Consider the following 23,486-nt stretch of genomic DNA (forward strand, 5'->3'; position numbering starts at 1 on the left):
GTGGTTACACAACTATGCACGCTCAGGACTGTGTGCTAACAGGAGTGAATTTATGGTGTATTAACCATATGGTAATATTAAAATAAATGAAATTGTTAGTTTGAAAAAAATCAGATCACTTCATCTAAAATCCTCCAATGGTGTGTTATCAGAATAAAAAGCAGTCATTACAATAGTTTATATGGCCTCCCTTTAGCTCTCTGATCTCATCTGCTACTTCTCTTCCTCTTCCTTGTTTCCCAGCTTCACTAGCTGCTTTACATTCCTGAAACCTATCAGACATATTCCTACCTCAGAACCTGCTTTTTCCCCCAGTTGCTACAAGACTTGATTGCTCTTTTCAAGTCTTAATTGAATGTCATATTAGCAATAAGGTCTTTTTCATAACCTCGCCTTACCCTGGTACTCCTTTCCTCTGTGGTAATTTTCACTACCAAAAATACTATGTATTCTAAAAACTATATACTATGTATTCTCCTTATTTATAGTGTCTATCTGTCTCAACGAGAGGGCAAAGCTTCTTGATGATTAGTTCACAGCTATATCACATGCACCTACAATAGTGCTTAACATATAATAGTGCTCATTCAATAGTTGTTGAATAAATTAACTGAGATATAATGAAAGAGCTGTTACTTAAAATGCCCTGCACTCAGTATCACTTGCTACTTTATATAACGCACTAAAATCTATCTCACCATAATTCTTGAAGAAATGGATCTTTTATTCTAATTTTACTTTTATGAGAAATAAGGAACTGATGAGGAAAAAAAGACTTATTAGGGATATAGTTTTTAAAATACGTATCAGCATGTTCTTAGAATTCAGTAAATTACTTACATCTATAAACTGGAACAATAAGGATTTGATCCTTTTCCTCTGTGAAGCTCTTCTTCCTACCTTCTTCCCTCTCAACCACTAATCCCTCCGAGCACCACTTCACCTTTATCTTCTCACCATCACTCCATCTTTCTTACTGCTTGAAGTCATACATTCAAAGGCTTCAAAATTGCGAATCAAATAAATGTTAAATTGAGTTGATTATAATATCCAGTTATAGATATAGACACATATTTTGAAAATATTTTCATTGACTACCCTGAAACCCAAAAGTGTTCCTGTTAAGTAACCAAAATGCCATTCCTAGCATTTTTTGATTAATCAAAATTTTACTGAACTTAATCTTAGATGTGAGTTGCCTTTTGTTGTTGTTGTTGTTGTTGTTGTTGTTTAATGAGGAGCGGAGGACACTGGATAGGATCTAGACCGGAGAAATGTTGAACAGAAGTGATTAACAATTTTTTTAAAGTATGTTATAGAAATTGTTTTTTGTGAAAAACGCAAGACTATGAGAAAACTTTGAAATCACTTTATACTTGGGACAATTTATTTTGAGTTATTAAAGTTTCCACTTTGACAGAGGTAGGATTCAGTAAGAAAGTACATGTTGCAACTACAAAAAGTTGAAAAGTAATGAAAAAGAAATTTAAGTTCCCGCTGCCTCCATTGTGGTTCAATCTCTTATAATAGCTTCCTAGTTGCTTTTTCATGTTCAGACTGTCCCCTACCAGCCTATTTAAACTGTTTGCAAGTTAATCTTCCTATGCAGAGTTGCGATACTATTTCTCCATACTCAAAAACCTTAAAAGCAAAGCCCCATTTCCTGAAGCACCAACATCTAAACATCTTTCAAAACATGGCCCTTTTACTAGAGGCCTTGGTGCATATTTTCATTAATATTTTCCACAAGGTTTCTATGCACGCGTAGCACAGAAGTCAAACTGGGCTGTTTATTCTTCAGTCACAACCAGTGATTTCTTCCTCTATTCCTTCATAAGTTACCTTTCTCCTCCTGAGGTGTCCACTCCTCACACAATCTTTCATCAATCAGCTCCTTCTAAAAGCTCACCCATCCAGTTATCTCATAAAGCCTTTCACGCTCTCTTTTAATCCGACGAGTGTTCCCTCTGCTCTGAACTATCACAGAACTTCACACATTCCTAAGGCACCTAACAAGTCCCAGCTTTTATCATAATTGTCTATGTATTTATTTTATTCCTTCCCATCCATATCATCCCTACCTGATTTTGTAAGGTCTGAGGCTGTGACCTACTTACCGTTCATTACTCAGGTAATAAGATGGAATCTTTTCTACATGACATGCTCTATTGTTCCTTGATTTATAAAAGTGACTGTCAAGAGAGAGACTATGGAATCACAACTGCTGAACTGCTCAGCAGCCAAAACCTAACTCAGGTGTCCTCTTGAGAAATTTTCCGAAGACCCATTACAGGGATGTCCAAGAAGACAAGAGTGCCTTGTTTTAATTCTCCTGCAGATCCCACAGGATACACACAATGGAGGGGGAAATCCCTTTGAAAAGTACTGGACTGGCAAAAAGGAGATAGCCTGAATATTCCCATTTAGTTAACTTGAGTTTCACCTGCACCAATCTCTTTAATGATTTTTAAATAACATCATGTTATAATTTGGAAAAAGGAATACTGACTTACTTGTGCTGAGTAGAACAGAAATCAACAAGCAGAAAATACGTCTTCCCAGCAAGAAAACTGGCTTCCCCTATAACAAGATTTTTCTGAAGACAAAAGCATTCAACTACACATCTTCTTTGGTAGCTTTTAAATATGACTGTGTCACTAGGTCATGGCCTCTGCCATCTGAGTTAGACATGTTCCCACACAGCAAGCATCCTACACAATTGCTGCACTTCAAACTCCCGAAGAGGCAAAAGAGGGGATTCAAATAGTCCCATTGGAAGAGGTTAGGTTTTTATTCAGAGTTTATGAAATATCAAGTTAAAGGTAGTATTTGAATGTTCTAATAAAAATATATATTTTATTATTCCACTCCTATACTTTCATTGCACTTAAAGAAATTAAGTTGTATAGATTTCATCAAGTTTATTTTTCAAAAGGAGAAAAATTAGAACTCAGAGTGCTATACGTAGGATTCACAAAGCTTCAAAGGTCAGTGTTCAGAGGCAATCAGATGACAACCGCATTTTAAAATTCTTGATTCTGCCCAGAATTCCTCAAGGGAAAACCTGTAGCTCTATGTGCTAGTTCAAAGGCGAATTTTTTAAAAAAGAAACTTTCTTCCTACTCTGCTATTTATTCATATTTTATAAGTATTCAGAAGTAACTTGACATCTATACCTGAATATTAAAAATACAGCTTTGTTTTAACATACAACATAGTTTTATGAATCATGCATATAAAATACTGCTATTAGAAAAACTTCTTTATGACATAATGATTACCTGCCTTAAAAGAAAATAGGTTATAAAACAGTAAGGCCGGTTTTAAATTGTGCATAGAACCAGTAATTGTATCTTTAAGGCAATTAGAAGATTTATTGAATATTGGTTAAAAGTAGATTGACAATGACATTAAAGAATAAAGTGTAATTTATTTGGTGCGACTTTGTGAATGCTTCCAAGTACAAATCATCTCACAATACCATATACAACATACTTTCAATCACAACTCAAATATAAAATAACCTACAAAATCACATGGCTATAATCAATATACAATAATTGTATTTTTAAAAGAAGAAAAAAACGTTAGCAATTTTAAGTTAAGTTGCAGTAACTTTTTTCAAATAAAATATTAGCACCATACCAGATAAAATGATCTAAAACTATTGGCCTTCTCATTCTTCTTAAATAACTAAATAGAAACTTTTTTTCAAAGCACAAATATTAATTTGCAAAATCAGTTCTACAGTAGTTAATATTTCTTTCTTTATTGTTTCTTTTTTGCATTTTTCCCTATAAGGAAAAATATGAATTAAAAACTTCCACGGGATATGAAAATCAAACAAATAAATCTGACCCAACCAAGTACTGTCCTTCAGCAATGAGTTCCGACAGAAGCAAAAGTGGACATTTCACGGCGTATGGTACTGAAAGGCGAGAGTTCGAGTTCTGTGGTGTACTCGTTGTCATTGTCATCACTGGTCACCGTTGAAGACTTCTGAATGCATTCCTCACAGCAACAGCAGCAGCACTCCATGAAGGCCCGACTGAAGGGTTTGCAGAGACAGAAAAGGAGGACTGGGGTGACACAGGACTTAAAGAACAAAAGGAACTGGCTGATGATATTTAGGAGGTCCATTGTCTGCTGCGAAACCCCTGTAGCCATGTAGGCAGTAACAATGTTGCAGATATTTTCAGGAATAATGCAAAATCCATATAAAATGGTCAGTGCCACTACCGTACAGTTCATCTGGCTCTCTAGCTGAATCTGCCGCTTATTCCCTCGGGTACAGGCTTTCTCCGCTTTGCGGATTTTCCTCGCAGTCACTAGAGAGCAGGTGATGGTGAAAAGTGTGGGCAAACAAAAGTAACAGCCAAAATACCACCAGAGTCTCGCACTGTCGTAGGTGAGGGCTAGAACATAGATGGTGTCTGGTAAATCAGGAGAGATCTTAATAATGCACCTTTCTGCCGGAGCTCGGCCACTAAACCCCAAATCCTCCTTGCTCAGCTGGCGTAGAACAACTTCTGGAAGTGCTAACAGTAGAGCTCCCACCCATATAACAGCCAGTTTGGCAGTTGTTGAGGAACAGTTTTCGATCATTTCATAGTACATCTGTACGTTGGTGGCAGCACGGAAACGGTCTATGCACAGAGCACACAAGGTGAAGGTGGTGACTCCCAGAGAAGCGACCTGTGGGGGAACAGAGAAGACACTTATTCCCAGTGTCCCCCGAAAGATCAAAGCACTAGGGAATAAATGCAGATTGGCAAAACCTTAAAAAAAAAAAAAAAAAAAAGGGATAAGTAAATAAAAATAAGAGAGAGAGAACAGTTTTCCAGAATGAGGCATGGGTAACTGGGCTCAGGACATCAGCTGAATCATTGTAAGCATAAAAATAGAAAACAGACTGTAGTGGGTTGAGGGTCATAGAGTGCAGAACATTTAGGACTGGAAGGATCCATAAAGATCAGCTAGTCCAATCCCTTTTCATTATAGATAAGAACCCAGATACATTAAAAATCTTATTCACCACGAAAGTGTCTGCCACTAGGAGAGCTAGATTAGAAGTCAGGGTAGTGCAGAAATTCCCATTTTCATTGCTGACCAGGATGCTCATGTTTTCCAGTGTGAGGGTCAGTAGTGTGCCTTACACACAGCAAATACCAAAGAGCTTATTGTCTCCAATGGACTAAATGATGAGAGGGCTCCTCCAATTTTTCCTAAATGCAAAATAAAGTATGACAGTATTATTTTCAAAGGCATACACTTACAGAAAACAAGAAAGGGAAATTCTCCAGAGGCCAAAATCAAAAAGGAAACAAATTTCAAACAGGCCAGAGACTCCTCCCTGTTCATGCTGCGTGTTTACCTAGGGGCACCTGCCAGTCCTGGTGAGGGCTTCAAGTCAGTTTTAGCTAGAAAAATGGGGCAAGATGCCCAGGTACACAGGGGCAGGAAACAGCTGGGGCCAATGTGGGTGGGGATTGGGTCAAAGACTCCCTATGAATTTGGAACTCCTCAAATGCTGACATCTTTAGAGGTATAAGGAGATAATGAAGAAATCTGCCTATATGACAGGATTTGGGTCTGGATGAACTGCGGGGAAAGGAGGCAAAAAATGGCAAATTCTAACCAGGAGCCTGAACTTACATGGTGTTAGGATCAGAATTTTCAGGATCTATGTGGCTCAGAAAACCCAAATACAATTTAAAATAATCCCAGGCACTTGGTAAAAATTAAACAAATCCTCTCTGGAAGAATGTACTTTAAAACCAGGCCTCAAAAAATCCTATAGTTAAAATTCAAGGGACACAGGTTCACAAAATCAAAAGTCACAATATGCAAGAGACAATTAGCCACTACGAATTTATATGCCAAAGATACAGAATCAGACATAAAAAATATATTTATCATAAAATAGGTATGTATATAAAATTTAAAGAAACAGAAGATACTTTAAAAAATCAAAGAAAAAAGAACATGTAAAAATACATGAAAATATGCAGAAAGTAGCCAAAAAGAATATCTAGATATCTCAAACACAGGAAAATTTTGGAGCAGAAAACTCTTTGACAATAACCACATGAAAAACTGTATTCAAAAAGGCACTGTTCTTGTAAGCATATGGTCCAGACATCTAAAAAAGTCAACATTTAAAGGTTAAGAACCAAAAATATGTACCTATTTTTTTTTCACATGGAGGCTTTCCAGGAATATAAACACATGTTCTTAATGTAAGCATGCTATCATTTCATTTACTTGTAAAACATTTATTAAGCATTGTACATGTACTCAAATGGGGCAAACAGATACATATCCAACACAAGCATCCATTTATTGATATCAACTCTATGCCGAGCACTATGCTTGGTGTTGAGAAAACAGAAAGCTACAAGAAGCAGTCCCTTCCCTCAAGCACATCATAGTCAACCAAGATGGGGATGATGGTTCTCAAAGTTACAACATGAACACAGCAATCACCTGGCAATATTAAATCTACTTAAATATTTGGGGGGAAATTTAAGTAATTTAATATGTAGTAAGTGTAGTCATTATGTATTTAAACAAGAACAATGAGTAAAAGGTAAAATGTCAATAAGGTTTCAGATAAAATATGAGACTAAAAGAAAACTCCCTGGGTGAATGGAATGCTTTGGTCTACACCCCAGACAACTCGAATATATGCATTTGCTCTCCCCTGCCTGCTGGTAGGAAGGTTTAAGAAGCATGGTATAGGCCATTCCCTGGCAAAGGGGCAGGGGAAATGTAAGTATAATGTTAACATCTAATTTTTTAAAAGTCAAAGGGATGATGTTGACAAAAGGGAAACCATTTGTCATACAGTTTTAGTACTCAAAACATTAGTTGTTTATCTACTACATTCAAGCTGTCACTCTCCCCAGAGCTATGGCAAGTTGCCTTGTGGATTTCGACAGTTCCAATGTCAAATATTTTCTCCTTGTACGCTACATATCAGACGGTGTCTACTAGTTCTAATACGGAAAATAAGGACATTGTATGTACGCCCTGACTACTCTCATAACTATTAGTGGAGACAGTCTGAAAATGAGGTATAATGAGATGTTAACTATATTAAAAGCAAAAATGAAAAAAATATGGCTAGCAAAGCTCTAGATCAGTGCAGATAAAGAGGCATGACTGGACTTATCACCACAATTCTTATTCTCCAAACTTTTAAGAAACATCAACCTAATATGACTTCAAATGACAAAAAAAAAAATCTCCACTTTCACCTTTTAATAATTAACTTTCAAACTAAAAATTGTTCACATTGATGAAAATTTGTTTTGCATCTATGCTGGAGGCACAAAATAATTCTAAAATTGAGGTCCACGTTGTACAACTGTCTTATGACTATGTTTTAAAAGGTCAGCAATTGCCACACTTGAAGACATCTAAGAATGGCTGGCCACTTTCTAAAATTCTGTATCAAACAGTATCACATAGAAATTACAGTACATTAATGTATAGATTTTTGAAATGATATTCGTATACCAGTTTTTCAAATGTTTTGATTCATTTCTCTTAAGTCTGTTAAAAACAAAACAAACAAAACTTCTTCAACTATCAGAAAACCTCGTCAAGTCTTTCATGCCATCTTCACTAAGGCAAATCTGTGTGCGTGCTTCCCCGTCACTTTACAGCCCAAGTGAGTCCACATAAACAAAGCTACCAAAGTTTATGCTATGCATCCTTTTGAAATCATGAATAGGATTTCTATTAAAAGGAAAGCTCAGTAACATAAAAATACTGGAGACTCTGAGGAGAGGCAATCTGTTAGGGGCTCAGAACATCTGTTTGCTTGGTGGTTTTCTATCATTACTTGCTAAGAACACACAATGCACAAAAGATAGCATCTTCTCTATTAATCTCCCTAGTTTTAAATCTACAGATTGAAAAAATATGGATCAATTATCACAAATGCTAGTAACTGCATACCTAACTCCAGGAAGTTACAGTCTTTAATGAAAGGTAATGGCAAATGCGTGTGGGTGGACAGGTATTAAGATGGGTGTGTTAGATTACCAACTCCTTAGATATCAGAAGCTGTGCTGCCCATCCGCTCTTAATTAGAAGACGTTAACTACCTAAGAAAGCAAAACAATGTTTTTCCAGGTCCTTTACCTTCAATCTCATAAGATAACAAAAGCCAGGACAAATGTTAAGCAAGATTTACATGTGTTCCAACTTATCGTCAGGAATTCTACACTTGTTTTATCTGAGGATGCTCAATTCTTCATATTCCCAAAAGCTTTAGTACCAAGTCCTCAAACATATATGATCTGTAGTCTTTTTGAGAAATCATGAATTAAGGAATCATCCCCAGATTTCATATACAAATTTCAAAAAGCTCCTATATCCAGGCTCCTGTTTTCAAATTGAACTTTTCTCTGATGGTACTCTCTGCAGTTAGGATCCAGCTGCAACAGGGTAAACAGTCCAGAAAGGTCACAAGAGCAACAGTGAAAGTTGTTGAAGGTGCCAATGAAGAAAGTAGCCCTGCTCCAAATGCAGCCAGCACTTGGGACGCAGTTGCCAAGAGCAACTGCAGCCCAAATGCCAGTCCTAGACATCTACTCTCTCCTGCTGCCACTTCCTGCAGTGATATCATTTCAGATCTTTTTTCTGTAAATTCACTTATGTACTATATTTTAGGGTGTGAAAGAGCAAGAAATGTACAAAGGCCCTGTCTGTACTTTTCCGAATTATTTATAGGAGGCTTTAAACATGTGTAAAGAATTAACTGCACATCTCAGAAATTAATTGATAAAAATCATACGAATAATGAGTGGCGTTCTAATTTCTGCTTACCCAAACATGAAATCTATCAATGTAATTAAAATTCCTAGATGTTGGAGCAACATGAAAAGATTTCTATCACAATTTTGAAATATACTTGTTTACATACAGCTTATTAAAAATTCTACCAAGATGAATAGTGCAATTATGTGCAATTATAAAACTGCATCATGAATGCCAGATCTTCTGCATTTAATGCCCATATCTGATTGCTAAAATTCAATATCACCATGAAATATGCTCTTGGGAGTAAAGCTGTTAAGCATTGGCTTAGATGGGTAGTTCTTTGAAGCAACATCCTGAGAGACTGAATGAGTAAGATGCAATCTCTTATTAATTAAACTGCAATGGGAGGAATAATGAACAGCAACAAAAGCAGAACTGTAAACACTTTTCACAGACAAGACTACTAACTTTGAGAATTTCAAGATCAGAGGAAAATTAGAAACACAATTTTAACTATTGGTGAAAATACGATATTGAGCATTTTGAGAGGACTGGCATTAGAATACAGAGATAACAAAGGAATCAAAATAAACAACTTTAAGATCCTTCAAACAACAATGTTCTGCGCTTCTTTGTGTCCCAGAGTAACAGCAATAAAGCTCCTTCTGCTCCCACCCAGTCCACATGTGGAGCAGTGAGGCTCTGGATGCCAAAGTAAGGGGTTTAGGGTCATTCTTCTTGACCACCCCTAAAGTGTTCCAATTTTAGTATCATTATGCCTTTATTAAACACTGTATTACTAGCAAAGAGACCACTGTATTAGCACAATGCTATATGTGTGTGTCTTGTCTTTGAGAGAGAAAGAGAGAGCACCTACAAAATATACTGTAGCTGCTGCTGGGAATAATGATGAATAAAGCAGGAATTTTGTCCTCAAAAGGTTTGGAATCCATGACAGAATTTCTTGACTATCTCCCACCTGCTACCATGCAGGCAGCAAGTTGCTTTATATATGGAATGACTCATTACAGTCTACTAGGCAGAGAGGATTCACTAACAGTTTCTGGCATGCTTGCTGTGACTCCCCTTGATCTGGGACATACCCATGTATGCCTGGAGACTGCAGTTGAGAATCACTAGTTTAACAAGATTGGAAGACAAACATAATTTCACAATATCTCTTAGGGAAATTGCTACAGATGTCTAACTAGCTTTATAGGCTGACCAAATTGTAAAACACCTCCTGATAAACACTTGCATTTCAAGAGACGTGATCTACATCTTTGCAAATATCATGTATGTCCTACTTAGTCTATTAGACTAGGATAACTTTGGGATTGTCAGTTTGACTGTTTATTAACAACGCAGTACAGTAATGATTTGTATTTTAACTGAAGTATCTATTTAAATCCGTGCAATACAAGGATGGTACAAAAAGGAAAGAGAACTTGAAGACCACCTGAAATTCATGTCTAAATGTACTCTTTGTTGCTCTTGACATACACAGTAACTCTTATAAAGTTGTAAAAGTTTGCTCCCGTGTAGGAAAAAAAAATAGCCCAGGAATGATTGCCATTAGCTTTATATGTTACTTTAGTCATTTAGAAAATCATTAAATAAATCATTTAAAGTTTGGATGAGTTTCTTAAGTTTTTTCTTATATGATAATATAGAGATAACAAATAGATAAATTTTCTCTTACAATGATATAATTTTACAGGTAAAATTTATGCTAATACAATATTCGCTCATTTGGAGATTTATAAGATACTGAAGAATGAATACTAAGGGCTTAAATCACTCATAAAATAATTTTATTATATTATATATTTTGAATGTTTTTCTAACTCTAACAAAACTCCAGTTTGAAGTCATCTAAAAAGGCTTATTCCCAATTACAGTCAAGGTACAATTGGCTCAATTTAATGATCCAGATATTTCAAGCGACATTCCAGATGTGCAATATTCAAGCGACATTCAATACCCTGACAGATGAGTCCTTATCTTCTCCTTGCCTCAGTCTTCTTAAGAAGGAGCAAGGTAATATGTATTTCTCCCCTTATTTGTGGATGCTGATAGGATACACTATGAAAGCCTACTGCAAAGTGAAAAAAGAAACCTATAAAGTATAGAGGATTTTGAAAATATAATGGAAGTTTTTGTGAATGGTTTCTTGAGTTACTTTTTAAATTTTGTTACAGAAAGAAACCAACAAAAAACAGGTAGTTTGGTTAGGATAATGAAGGAGTACAAATACAATCACCTGCATGGAAATGATACGGATCCTCATCTAGTCCCTTACCACCACTGGCAAGACTGAATTTAGAGAAACCCAACTTGGTAGTTATGAGAACCATAAATATACCTCAGCTTTCAAATATTTTGTCTCTCTGTTAAACTTGCATTTATGAGATCATGAGTTCCAAATTTTGGTTCAGTACCTATGCTGTCCAACTTTAGACAGCTACTTTATACTACTGATGAGAAATTAACCCAGTCAGTAAGTTATATGACAACAATGACTTTGGGGAAAGATTCAGAGTGAAACTATCTCTTGATAAAATAAGAAAAAGTGTATTGCTCTTTCCAGTAATTTTAATTCCCATGTTTCCCTAGGTTTCTGTTAAAAAAAAAAAAAATACAAACAGAAAGAAACGTATAAGGCAAAATACTTAATAAAAGGTATAAAGCATACTTTATAAGTCAACATATAACTAGATTTCATTTGTCCCACTGCTCAAGTCTTATTTAAAGCGACTATCAGGACCTGAGGAACCTGGGCTACCATTGCCACTTTGTGCTTAAATGTCTGTTCATTCAAAATGATATGAAGAAAGAGCCCATGGATGCTTTACAAAAAACAGTAATCTACAGAGATCCTGTCTTAGCTATTGCTGCATTTCTCAGAAGCTTACTGCAGACAAGTAAAAAAAAAAAAAAAAGATTAAAAATGAGAGTAAGATGTAAAACAGACAACACAGAGCCCATAAAATACAAGTCATAAAGTAAATTGCGTCTTTCGCAAAACTTTCTCGTTTTCAAATCAGTGATAACACTGATGGGGAAAGAAAAAACAAAACAGTGTCCTTCTAAGCAAAATTTCCATCCTATGAAATTGAATCTACATGCTCAAGTACAGTGAAGTGACTAGAATACACTGATTTTTATAAAATAGGAAAATTTCTAACCAAGGTCTTGTTAACTGCATTCTAGCCTGGCTTATATTTTACATAAAAAATATTTAAGTATATCTATTTATGTGCTGTCCTTTGTTTACAAGTAACCCTCAAAACAAGGGCATTATTGTTATGAAAACCCATTCATTTGGGTCGTGAATGATAACCTATTATGTCAGTGGTTACAGGCCTAACAACCAGTCAGGAAAAGAGCAGGATGAGCACAGGGTAGAGCCTCTAAATGGCTGGAGCTTGTATGTCTTTGGCTTCTTCTTGCATTTTTCCATTATCCTTGTCCTTGCAGCATTTCAGGGCAGCTTCCCATGGGAGATACTTTTGTGAGCACGAGTTGGGGAGCATGTTTATCAGAGCCACTGTTTATCAGACTGCTCTGAATAAGATGACCTTTTCCAAAAGGTCTTCATTTTGGAGGGTATGCAGATCATGATACTGTGGCAGTGACACACTTAGATTAGTATTTCTAAACCAAAAACAGAGGAGGAGAGACTTTCCCCACCCCTCACATCCGTGCACACACTGCTTGTGCACTCTCTGGAATGAAACAGAACTCTGGCAGCCACTCTTCCACAGTCAAAGGGAAGGCTTCTTATCCCTATAAACTGATATTTAGTCTGATGTGCCCACATATAATAAATAACCATTTATTTCTAATATACTCAGACTATTCCATTTGTATGTGATTCCCAATGCTGTGGGGGAAAAATATTTTGAAAGCATCAACTATCCACTGTCATTACTGCCTCATTCTCTACCTTCTTTTCTTTTGTCTAAGCTTGAAACCATGCTTTACTTATTTTAAAAACCATTTAAGACTATTTAAAAATCAACATATTCTCCCAAAACTTGTCTTGATTCCATAAACCTCTTTCCCTTTATAGTCTTATCTTGAATTAAGGTTTCTTACCAATTATGACATCTATAGCACAGTACATTCTTTATATGGTTAAAAAAATTCATTTAACTACAACCTGTCTAACATGTTATAATTCCTATCAATCTGTCAGGTGTTTATTAAAATAAAAATGTAAATGAAGCAAGATTAGCATCATTTTGTCTTAAGATATAAACCATCTATATTAGATTCTAAAGATTTCATGTTTATTCTCAGTAATTACAAAATCATTTCAAAATGTAATATTTTCCCCAAGCCCACAGTCCAGTTTTCAATCTTTGGTATTATTATGATGTTCCTAATCAATCTTAAAGTGACTTGGAATTTCAGTTGTTTACCTTGAGGTTCTGACAATTTTCCAAAAAGTAGTAACACATTTTTACATATTTCCCTTTCTGGCTAATGACATTGATTTGCATGATTGTGAATTCAAATTAAAAACAAAATTATTTGTATTCAGTTCATCAAGATTTTTATAACATTGAAAAATCAATCATATTTTAGGACAAAATATATCTGCTTTTAACCAAAATTTCACCATTGGTAGTCTGTTAAGGAAGTTTCTTTCTTGATGCAATCTTCTTATAAAAGGCAATTATTTCTAACTCACATATCCTGATGCGAATTGGCTTATCAGATGCTTTTCCTATATAAAAAGGATTTGAACTAGGGAGACTACAGTAAAGATAGGCCCTGAAGATGGGAATTGACGAGGAAGGGGCTATTTTGAAAAAAAAAACTAAAAAAGTAACATCCCTCAGTAGAGTCACAGACCTAATGAGAATGTCTCATTCTAGGCAGGGATCAAATCAATGGCCCTGGCCTCATTAATGAATGTTATGAACCATCCAAGTGTACAGATAACACTGAAAACTATCACAAATTTACAAATGGAAAGTATTCTGTCTCAAGAACAAGACTGGCACAGTGATCATATCCTGCGTTTTATGGAAGTTTTATGAAAAGTATCTACACTTACTTTGCAAATTTAAAAAAGGCCCTCCATATTTGAGGTTGCAGCAATCCCATTCTCAACTACACTCTGAAATTTTGGATGAGATCATCTCTTCTGGCACAAAGAATATTATTCCAATTAGGATATTTAAGAGTTAGTCTTGGCAACAAGGTTGAGTTCATTATTGGACCTTGGCATGTCAATTCTTGGGAAGTGAAATGGCAGGCGCATCCCTGGAGGATGAAGCAGAAGTGTAAAGGCAGAGACAAACTGCACTGCATAGCTGCCTTCCCGTACCTCTCCCACAATCTACATCCCAGACACAGGTCCATGTGCTTCCACTGGGATACCATTAACTCAGGTTGCAGCACATAAGATGAATGCCATTAAAGGTGTAAAAACTGTATCAAGGTCCACGCAGCCTAAGTATGAAAGCAAAGGTAGACCCTCACCCACTCAGCCTTCCGTAAACTCAAAAGCTTATATCTGTTTTACTTCTGCAGACCTATTTGCTTCCTTGTCTCTGTGGAAGGATACTTTGCTGACATAACAGGATACCTTGGAAGCCCTCAGGAGCTCACAATAAATCTTCACTCTGATTATGTGCTTGAGAGATGAATCTAATTTTGAGGAAATCCATTCATCATGCTCCCCTTTCCTCAACTCCACAATGGAGTCTAAAGTATCCCCCTTGTCCATCTTCTTTCTTAGGTTCTCTAAGGTCAAATTAAACAATTTGTATATGTTTCGATATTTTCAGAAGAAAATAACTAAATTTAATATACTGTTATTACATTGCCAAATAAGCCATGCATTGAAGTAAAATGTTTAATTTTGACTTATTTAGTGTCCTTATAGATAATAAGGACTAACTATAATGCAGAGATAGTTATTCTAGGCACTGGCACAAATTCCTATTTTAAAAGAAATTTCTAGTACTGAACTATCTGCTGAATTATTTTGCCAATTATTATTATGGGCTTTCTATCCTGGAAAAGCTAAAGAAAACAAAAAAGCAAGAATTAAAACATTTTCATATTTGTAACTTTTCATCATGGATCTAGGTTGTATGGGCATTTACGAAGATTAATAGTAAGAATACAATTGAAAAGAATTAGAGGGAGCACAGTTTTCCCTTTAACTTCTCCATCTCCGGTCATAACAAGTACAACTGTGACCTGACCCAATTCAGTGCCATTTCTGAGCTTCCACGATGCTTTGTTCAAACCTCTACTATAATATTCATCATGGTGTAGAACATTACTTTACTTTTCTGTAATTTTAATGGCAGTGGTTCATCTATGATATTCATCTTTGCAAACTTTTCTCCCTCTTCCCCTACTGCCTTCTCCTTCCTACTCCTAACATAGTACCTCGCATACAAGAAAAACCAGGTAAACATTTGATAAATTAATGAATGGCGAACAAATGAATGAATGATGACATCTATGTAAAAGGATTACAGAAAATAATAAAGTATTCAAATTGTTCTCTAATCAGTTATTGGGTGCTGCTGTTTTACATATAATCCTTAAAAAGCTGAATGTCAGACAGTATCTATAGAAGGGAAGTAAAAAAAATCAATTTTCCTATTTATACTTCATTGACAAGCTTTAGAAAAGGACACACACTCATTACAATCAATGGCTAAGGAAACTATTTGGATTTCTTATTTGAATATTATAAAGCTTTCCTTTCTTGTGTAAGATCCAAATTCATCCGGCCACTGCACTCCAGCCTGGGCGACAGAGCCAGACTCCATCTCAAAAAAAAAAAAAAAAAAAGAAAAAGATCCAAATTCAGTTAACTTCACCATACACCATTCAGAAATGAAGTTATAAATAAAAACACACTCTAAGAAACACTTTTCTTCCTGTTAGAGTCATCAGCTAAATATTTTCATTTGCATGAGAATATACAAAATGATTACTAAAAGATTAATGGGAAATCATAAAATATTTGTTCAGCACCATTCTCATATATTGAGTACATTTTCCCTAAGAATACTATTAGTAACTTTAAAATTGCTCATAAAACAGTATGTTTCCACTTAAAAGTCCAGCAGAATACCTAATGGCTAATCCACCTCTCAGAGAAAATTTACCATATGCCATGATAAATGTTCTATTACTTGAATGCAGGCGTTCTAGGGAAATCTGTGTAGAATTGGATAGGTGTATGGCGCTATCATCTTCAACCTCCAGACACCCTTCCTTTCTTACTTGTCAGTGCTAGCTACAACCTAAGACAATGAAAGAGCCATTTGTTCCACTCAATTTAAAGCCAGTATTTCTAAAGTCATTGGAGAAGCTGGTTCCTCTCATTAGAAAAGATTCTAGACTTGTCACAAATTATCCCCAGACAAGAGGCCATGGTAAGACATGTTCCCTTTATTCTCCCTCCACCGTGCAGGAATTTTGTATCCCAGTAAAATAAAAATACAGTTAGATCTGGGGTTATCTCATTATAATTATTTGAAGCCTTCTGCTCTACAACACACCATGGAGGTGTGAGTTCTTTAAACTAAAGAGAAAATCATTCAAAACCTCCAATTAATGTACATACAGACCTTAATCTGTTATCTGGGATCTGGGTCAGATGATACCTTGATTCTGACTTCCATTAAATAATGAGCAAAGATTCATTCCAGTTGCCATATTTGATGTCTGAATTATTTGAATTTTTTTTTTTTTTTTTTTTTTGAGACAGGGTCCCACTCGGTCAACTAAGCTGGAATGCAGTGGCACGATCACGGATCACTGCAGCTTCAACCTCCAGGGTTCCAGCAATCCTCCCACCCCAGCCTCCTGAATGGTTGGGACTACAGGCATGCACCACCACATTCCACTCATTTTTGTATTTTTTGTAAAGATGGGGTTTTGCCATGTTGGCCAGGCTTATCTTAACTTCTGGGCTTAAGCAATCTCCCTGCATAGGCCTCCCAAAGTGCTGGGATTACAGGGGTGTGCCACCACACCTGGCCCAAATTATTTTGTGTTAAACACTTGTCAGATTCCTAAGTGAATGGAAGGTATGGTAGGGAACTCCTCTGCCATTCTCCTATTGCAATCCACACTCACACATATCTCCACCTCCCCAAATACACATAAAAGCATACTACATATACAACTTTTGTTTTGAGTATAGTTTTTTTCTTGTGACTATGTAATAAACCACTTTAAAATGATGTGTCTAGGAGGATGGCCATCATCTATCCAAATTTTCTTCTCTCCTATCCAGCTTCTCCTACCATTTCATTTGTCCTTGGTCTTTATATGAGATTTATTACTAGGCCATAAAGATGTCATAATCCTGGAATAGAAAAGGAAAAGTCATCAACTACAACAGTTCCCAGAACATTCTCACTCACAGCGATATTAAACATCATAAAACTTCCTTTCTCACAATAGACCTTGGAAGCTGGGTGCTATCCTCAAGCTTTAGGCCAACAAATTAAAATAGAAAGAGGAGTTGAATGCAAATTACAAAGAGTATTGTTTTTACTTAAGAAATATCTCCTATTTTTCTACACAAACCCAAATCTCCCCCAAAATTCCATGATTCCCTTCAGATTATGCTAATACTCAAGCTGTAGAGGAGAAAGAACTGTGGTAGAAAAGAAAAATAAAGCAAAAGAGAAGCTAGGAGAGAAAAATTGTAAAAATCAATCATAATCAATTGAGAATACAATTTAAAATTAACTATGAAAAATTTTAAAATAAAAACACTGGAAAAGGTTACACATATTACTGGAAAATGGTAAATGTTACATCATAAATCAATAAGAAGGTATTATACATAGTTTTTTAAAAAAGGAAAAATAGCCAAGAAATAAATTAGTATAAGAAAGTAACAAGTGAAGGAAAGGCAAAATTTAGATATATGAAAGGAGACAAGATGTCAAACAATTTTTAAAAATCTTGAGGTCAGAGGCAAAATTTTGGAAGGGGATTTGGAGAAAGTTTGAACAAATGTAATATATTTGTAATGTACTTCACCAATCTAACATACTTCATGATTTTAAGAACATAAAATGTAACCTATATAACTTTTTGGTCATTAAAGTAATCTTGCTAGGCTCATTAAAAAGCATAGTTGTCTCAGATTATTGCAATTTTAAAAATTTTAATTAACTATCAACTGCAGAACTTACTGCAGAAATTACTGAGAAACAAGATGAAACCTAAGAACAAAAGAATCTATACATTTCATTATATAATAAATGATGTTTACAGGTTTTTATTTTTTCCTGTGTCGTGGAAAAAAAAAAGAAAAAATGTTTCAGATGCCAAAGAGCAGAAAGGAAAACACTCACTGGATAAAGCTTGTGTTTCATACATGTTTGTCTAATCAGCAAATATAAACATGAAGCATTGAGACCAAGGGTCTGGTGGCTACTGACTAGGTATATATGTTTAGGATAGTCTCGGAGCTTCAAATTTCATCTTTAAAATGAGGGAGTTGGATTAGAACATTATCTATGTCTGATTTAACATGATTGTTCAAAAGCTACTGTAGGCCGCGCACCATGGCTCACGCCTGTAATCCCAGAACTTTGGGAGGCAGAGGTGGGCAGATCACAAGGTCGAGAGATCAAGACCATCCTGGCCAACATGGTGAAACCCCGTCTCTACTAAAAATACAAAAAAAAAATTAGCCAGGCGTGGTGACACACACCTGTAGTCCTAGTTACTAGGGAGGCTTAGGCAGGAGAATAGCTTAAACTGGGGAGGCAGAGGCTGCAGTTAGCTGAGATCATGCCACTGCACTCCAGGCTGGAGACAGAGGAAGACTCTGTCTCAAAAAAAAAAAAAAAAAAAAAAAAAAAAAAAAAAAAAAAAGGCCACTGTAGTGGATGCTGTGGTTTTCCACCCAGATAGCTCCCTCCAAAGTCCTTCAAGAATTGAAGCACTGATTCCTCCAGCTGTTGGGGCTATTGGTTGACAGTGCTTAGCTGCATCCCTCTCTAGGAATTGCCCTTGACCAAAGAGATCCACCCAACTCAAGGTTATACCCCAACCTGGGAGCAGCCTTGCATCCAATGCCTTACATCTAATGACTGGTCCATAAAGAGATGTAAAGGCTGAGCCCTCTAGCCCCGATTTAGGATATGGCTGCATGGCCATCCCAGCCCTAAAGCTCCTAATGGTGTCAGCTGAGGTCTTTGTGGCAACTGCATCACAGTTCGACTTCTCCCTTTGCCCAATCCTGCTTTCTTCCTTCCCTAATAGGTGTTGAACCTGAGAGCACAATCCAATAAACTTGATGCCCCAATAAATCTACATCTCAGGGCCTGTTTTTGCAGGAACCCAACATACGAGAGACCCTAAATACCTCTTACTTTTGTGAAAACATCAGTGCCTCCTGGAGACACACTTTTATTTTGACATTTGGGCTGTAGTTCTTGCTCTCAGTAATCAGGAATTATGAAGCCAGCAATATTGTCCAATAATTATTTGTATAAAACATTATAAAATTATTTCAGAGTAATAAGGATTAGGTAGAAATATAGAAACGCTATATATTAAAATTTTCACTCACTATTTTAACAGTAAAAATGTATATTATACTCTAATTTAAAAAATATAAACAAATGAGTGAATTTTTTAAGCCTTTGATTCTCTAAGAAAAATAAACGCTAGCACTAACAACTGAAAAATAGAGAAAGCTATTAGGATGGGGAAAAATTAAGCAAAAATACAGAAAGTAGAAGATTTTACTACTAATAAGAGGTAAAAAACAAAGCACTCTTGAGGAACTAATTAAATTAAAAAGTGAAATACAAATGAAAGTATTATATTCATAAAAAATCAGAATTATGGAAAAAGAAAATTAAAATACATACATAATAAATGCCATTGCTCAAAATGCTTATATCTCATTAAATTAACCAAAGTCTTTATATTCTTTCCTGAATTTGATATTCTTTTAAGGTGTTCCTTCAAGAACTTTGATGTTTTTTTTTCTTTCCCTAATTTCTTTTTTCTGTCCTACTGTTTTTCCTCTAATGTATACAGATTTCTACATGTCCAGTACATTTCCAGTGAGATAAACCAATACACTTCTCTGTCATTGAGGTACCTCTCTTGTCCGCTTTATACTTTTGTCTCTTTTTTGCATAAGTCGATTTCTTCTGATAAAAAAAAAAAAAGGAAATTTGAAACTGACCTTGAAGAGGCAGTTTGTTAAATAGACACGTATTCTCTAACATGAGTTCAACTGCCTCCTTCACAATTCAAAAATGAACTGTCTACCAAACAAAGTAGATGTTTCAGAGATACGCCAAGCTTGGCAACAGAACTCATGGATGCCACTAAAGTAGCAACAGCTGATTTCATAGTCATGGAATGATCCTGCACCTGATCCCTGTCAGGATAACAGAGGGTCTTATTTACTGTCTCCAGCTTTGGTCCGTCTAAGTAGGTACTGTTTTCTGTTTACTTATCCCCCAGCTTTAGGCCTGGAACAATGTTGAACATAGTGTCACAGGCCCTGGTGCCAGACAGGATCAGGGGCTGTGGAATATTTACAGTTTCCCTTCTTCTGCTTCCATAAATGAAATGGACAGTCTGAATGGAGAAAATCAAGGGCCAGCTGGCTAAAAACACAACTGGCAGCAAAACAGTTGGGCCCCTTCCAATAGCTGGTGTTTAAAGAGAGGCCATATAAAGAGCAAATTCCACCTACCACAATAGTGGGCCAGGACACTAGCTGTAGGATGAAACACTCAATTTCACTCAAAATGATTTTTGTTTCCAAAGTTTGGAAACTAGATGTGCCCTCTTCTTCTCAAGAAATTTTCTAGTCTTAGGGTCAATCCCTTAAAATAGCCAATCTTTCCACCTATAACAAATGACAAATGTATAACTTTGAGAACGTTAAACAAATTGTGGCCAAAGTCTTATTTTCGCTTAAGTTCACGCAAACACACAAAAATAAAATTAAGAAACCAAGATGGGAAAAGAGAGAAACAAGAAATGACTTTAGGAATTTAGATGGGATAGCATGGAAGACAGCCAGACACTTAAACTAATTTGAAAGGTTATTAATATATAATTAGGCCAACTCACAAAGAAACATAATTTTCTTTCTTTCTTTCTTTCTTTCAATAAAATATTACTCCAACTTTGGTGTTTAAGAAAAAAATGCCATAATCTTCTTGGGGGAAAAGTCACATTGAAGCACTAGATAACTAGTAAATAAATGCTAATGATTTTTTTTTTCTTGTAGGCTGTGATGATGACAACCATAGGCTGGCCACTCATTTAACCCTAAAATCTCTGACAAGAGCCAAATCAGAAATATGCATAACACCACATTCAGGGAGATAGATTTATACACAAAACAATTCTGTATATTGTGAGATCATCATTTTTTTTTACAGCACAGGAGCAGATGAATTTGATTTCGCGAAACTGCCTCTTTTTGTACATATATACATGCATAAATGATTGAAAAGAGAAAAGAAAGAGGGCCCCCGATAAAAAGGAAAGGCGTTCAGCTAGGTAGTTGCATCCAGCAGCAGTTTCTGATGCCATAATTCCGAAAACAGATAAAGCCAATAGCTTGAGAGCCCCCTGGAAGGCATTACCTCTATATAGGGCACGATCTTGCAGGAGAAGTCCTCCAGCAGCCACTTCTTGGTCAGCTCGTGGAAGATGACCAGTGGAAGGCAGAAGAAGATAATGAGAAAGTCCCAGAAGGCCAGGTTGGCCAAGAGGGAGTTGGAGATGCTCCGCATGTAGTAGTTGTGACACACGATGCACATCACCGCCAGGTTGCCAATGATGCCGGTTCCGAAGATCACCACGGACAGACACATGACCGCGTAGGCTCCATAGGACTCCTGGGTCAGCGGGTAGAAGGGGTTCTTCAGTCTCACGCGCCGGTTCGTGCTGTTTCCCCGGCGGGGACCCCCAGGCTCATGGATTCCTTCACCCAAGGACCCATTCTGGGCCAGCGCCCGGCCCGGGAGTGCAATTGTCCGCCCTTCGTGCCCCGCCGGTCCATTGGCCGTCTTGGGTGGGGGCTTGTGGTGGGAACCTTGGAGTTTTCCGGCTCTCCTTGGCCAGTAAAAAAGATCGTTAGCTCCGGGCCCTGTCTTCACACTCTGCTCCTGGCTGCGCCCGGAAATGCCAGCGCCTCTAGGACCCTTCTCTTCCTCCTCTGAGATCTGAAGGAAGAGCTGGAGGGCCGTGGGGCTCCCTCTCCCCAAACTTTCAGGAGGCTCCTGACCCCGAGCACCTTTCCACCTCCAGGGGCCAGGTGGCCTGGTTGGAGGTCCCGGGGGTCCAGCTGCCGACGCCTCCGCCCTTCTGCCTGCAGCCGGGTCACGGCCCGGGGCAGCTGGCAGGTCCCAGGAGGGCGCCGCAAGCACCGCTGCCCCCTGCTCCTCCCTGGGTGCTCGGGCTCGCAGAACGTCTCTTGCAGAATTTCCTGGTCCCCAGACGTCCCTGCCGCGGCGCTGGATCACTGTAGGTGAACAGTTCTCCCCCAGACAAGTTTCGTTCTTGGACGCAGGGGCGAACCCGAGGGCAGAAGAAGCAGACACCTTGAGCAGTAACAGAAGCAGTAGCCGCGACATGCGGGCGAGAAGCGCGCCCGGGGCTCGCATGGCTTGGTGAAGGCACACCCGGCAGCCGCAGCTCCTGCTTAGTTAGGATCGACACCTGCTGCCGAAGTTGCTGCTGAGAGTTAGGCACATGTCACATACTCACCTCCGCCCGGGTAGCGGGGAACCGGAGATTACGGGGATAGAGGAAGAAGGGTCTTGGGGGTCACACACACGCCCAATACAATCCTTCCTCGTTTGGCATCTTGTGCATTTCTCAGCCAAATTCAGTCCCAGCGAGGTGTGCCCTCCAAGGTTCGTAAAGGGAATAGGCTACTCCCGGTGACTGACCTTGAAAAGTTGCAATCAACACCTGACTGTTGATTGAGACTCGGGGGAGCCCGGACGAAGCCCCACACTCCTCACTGCCTTTGGGTGGGGGTGGTGGCCTTCTTGGTAACAGTTGTTCTGCCTATTTACATCCTTTCGACAGTGTTTTATCCAGTTGCAAGCAGAGGTCTCTAGAGGAAAAGAAAAACAAGTCCCCCCTCCCCCAGACGACTAGCAGTCACAACCCTGCTCCCAGCTCGCTGGAAACAGGTTGCAAACAGTCGGAAGCAGAGCTGATGCGCCGGCGAAACTCTTGCCCCACTGAACCCCAGCGACTTGAGAGTCTACTGCTGCCGAGAAGAAGCGGGATTCCAACCCCGCGGCCACTGCCAAAGTTGCTTCTCCTCCAGCTCAAAGTTGAAGATGGGGCGAAGCGGGCTGCTGGACGGCGTGGCGCCGCAGAGAAGGAAATCGTGGGGAGAAGGGGGAGAAGAGGGCCCCTGGCTGTCGGTGGACAGTGCCGCTGGCCGCGGGAGCTAGTCACTGCCACAGCGGGCGCAGCCGGGGCGGGGAGGGTGGTGCCTGGAACCGCCGCTGGCCAGGCAGTGCCCGGCCGGGAAGGGGAGGTGGCCCGGCTTCGCCCTCGCGCTCCAGTCGCTGCGCGCACCCGCGAAGCTCGACTCTTCGCTTGTTGCCTCCTCCCACTCCTTCGCCTCCTTCTCGGAGAGATACTGGTTTGTGGGGAGACGGGATCCCCTGGTGGTTCACCACTCACTAAACCCACACACG

The 23,486-nt window shown here is 38.1% G+C and overlaps 1 protein-coding gene across 1 annotated transcript; it reads right to left on the reverse strand.

The window, feature by feature from the left end:
* Positions 1-3,350: 3,350 nt before the first annotated feature.
* Positions 3,351-23,486, reverse strand: GPR37 (G protein-coupled receptor 37). Its single transcript, XM_007982793.3, has 2 exons — positions 21,408-23,486; positions 3,351-4,695 (listed from the first exon to the last, which is right to left on the reverse strand). Exons 1-2 carry the CDS (start codon positions 22,428-22,430, stop codon positions 3,877-3,879), a joined length of 1,842 nt encoding a protein of 613 aa, XP_007980984.1. The 5' UTR covers positions 22,431-23,486; the 3' UTR covers positions 3,351-3,876.

The sequence above is a fragment of the Chlorocebus sabaeus genome, chromosome 21 (genome assembly GCF_047675955.1).
Source record: "Chlorocebus sabaeus isolate Y175 chromosome 21, mChlSab1.0.hap1, whole genome shotgun sequence".
Lineage (NCBI taxonomy): Eukaryota > Metazoa > Chordata > Mammalia > Primates > Cercopithecidae > Chlorocebus > Chlorocebus sabaeus.

What these genes read in the sequence shown, in the direction of transcription:
- GPR37 (XM_007982793.3), bottom strand. Translation starts at nt 22,430, where the DNA reads ATGCGAGCCCCGGGCGCGCTTCTCGCCCGCATGTCGCGGCTACTGCTT. An exon ending in AGATCGTGCCCTATATAGAG is followed by an intron (nt 4,696 to 21,407) that starts GTAATGCCTTCC and finishes GTTCCCCCACAG; the next exon opens with GTCGCTTCTCTGGGAGTCAC.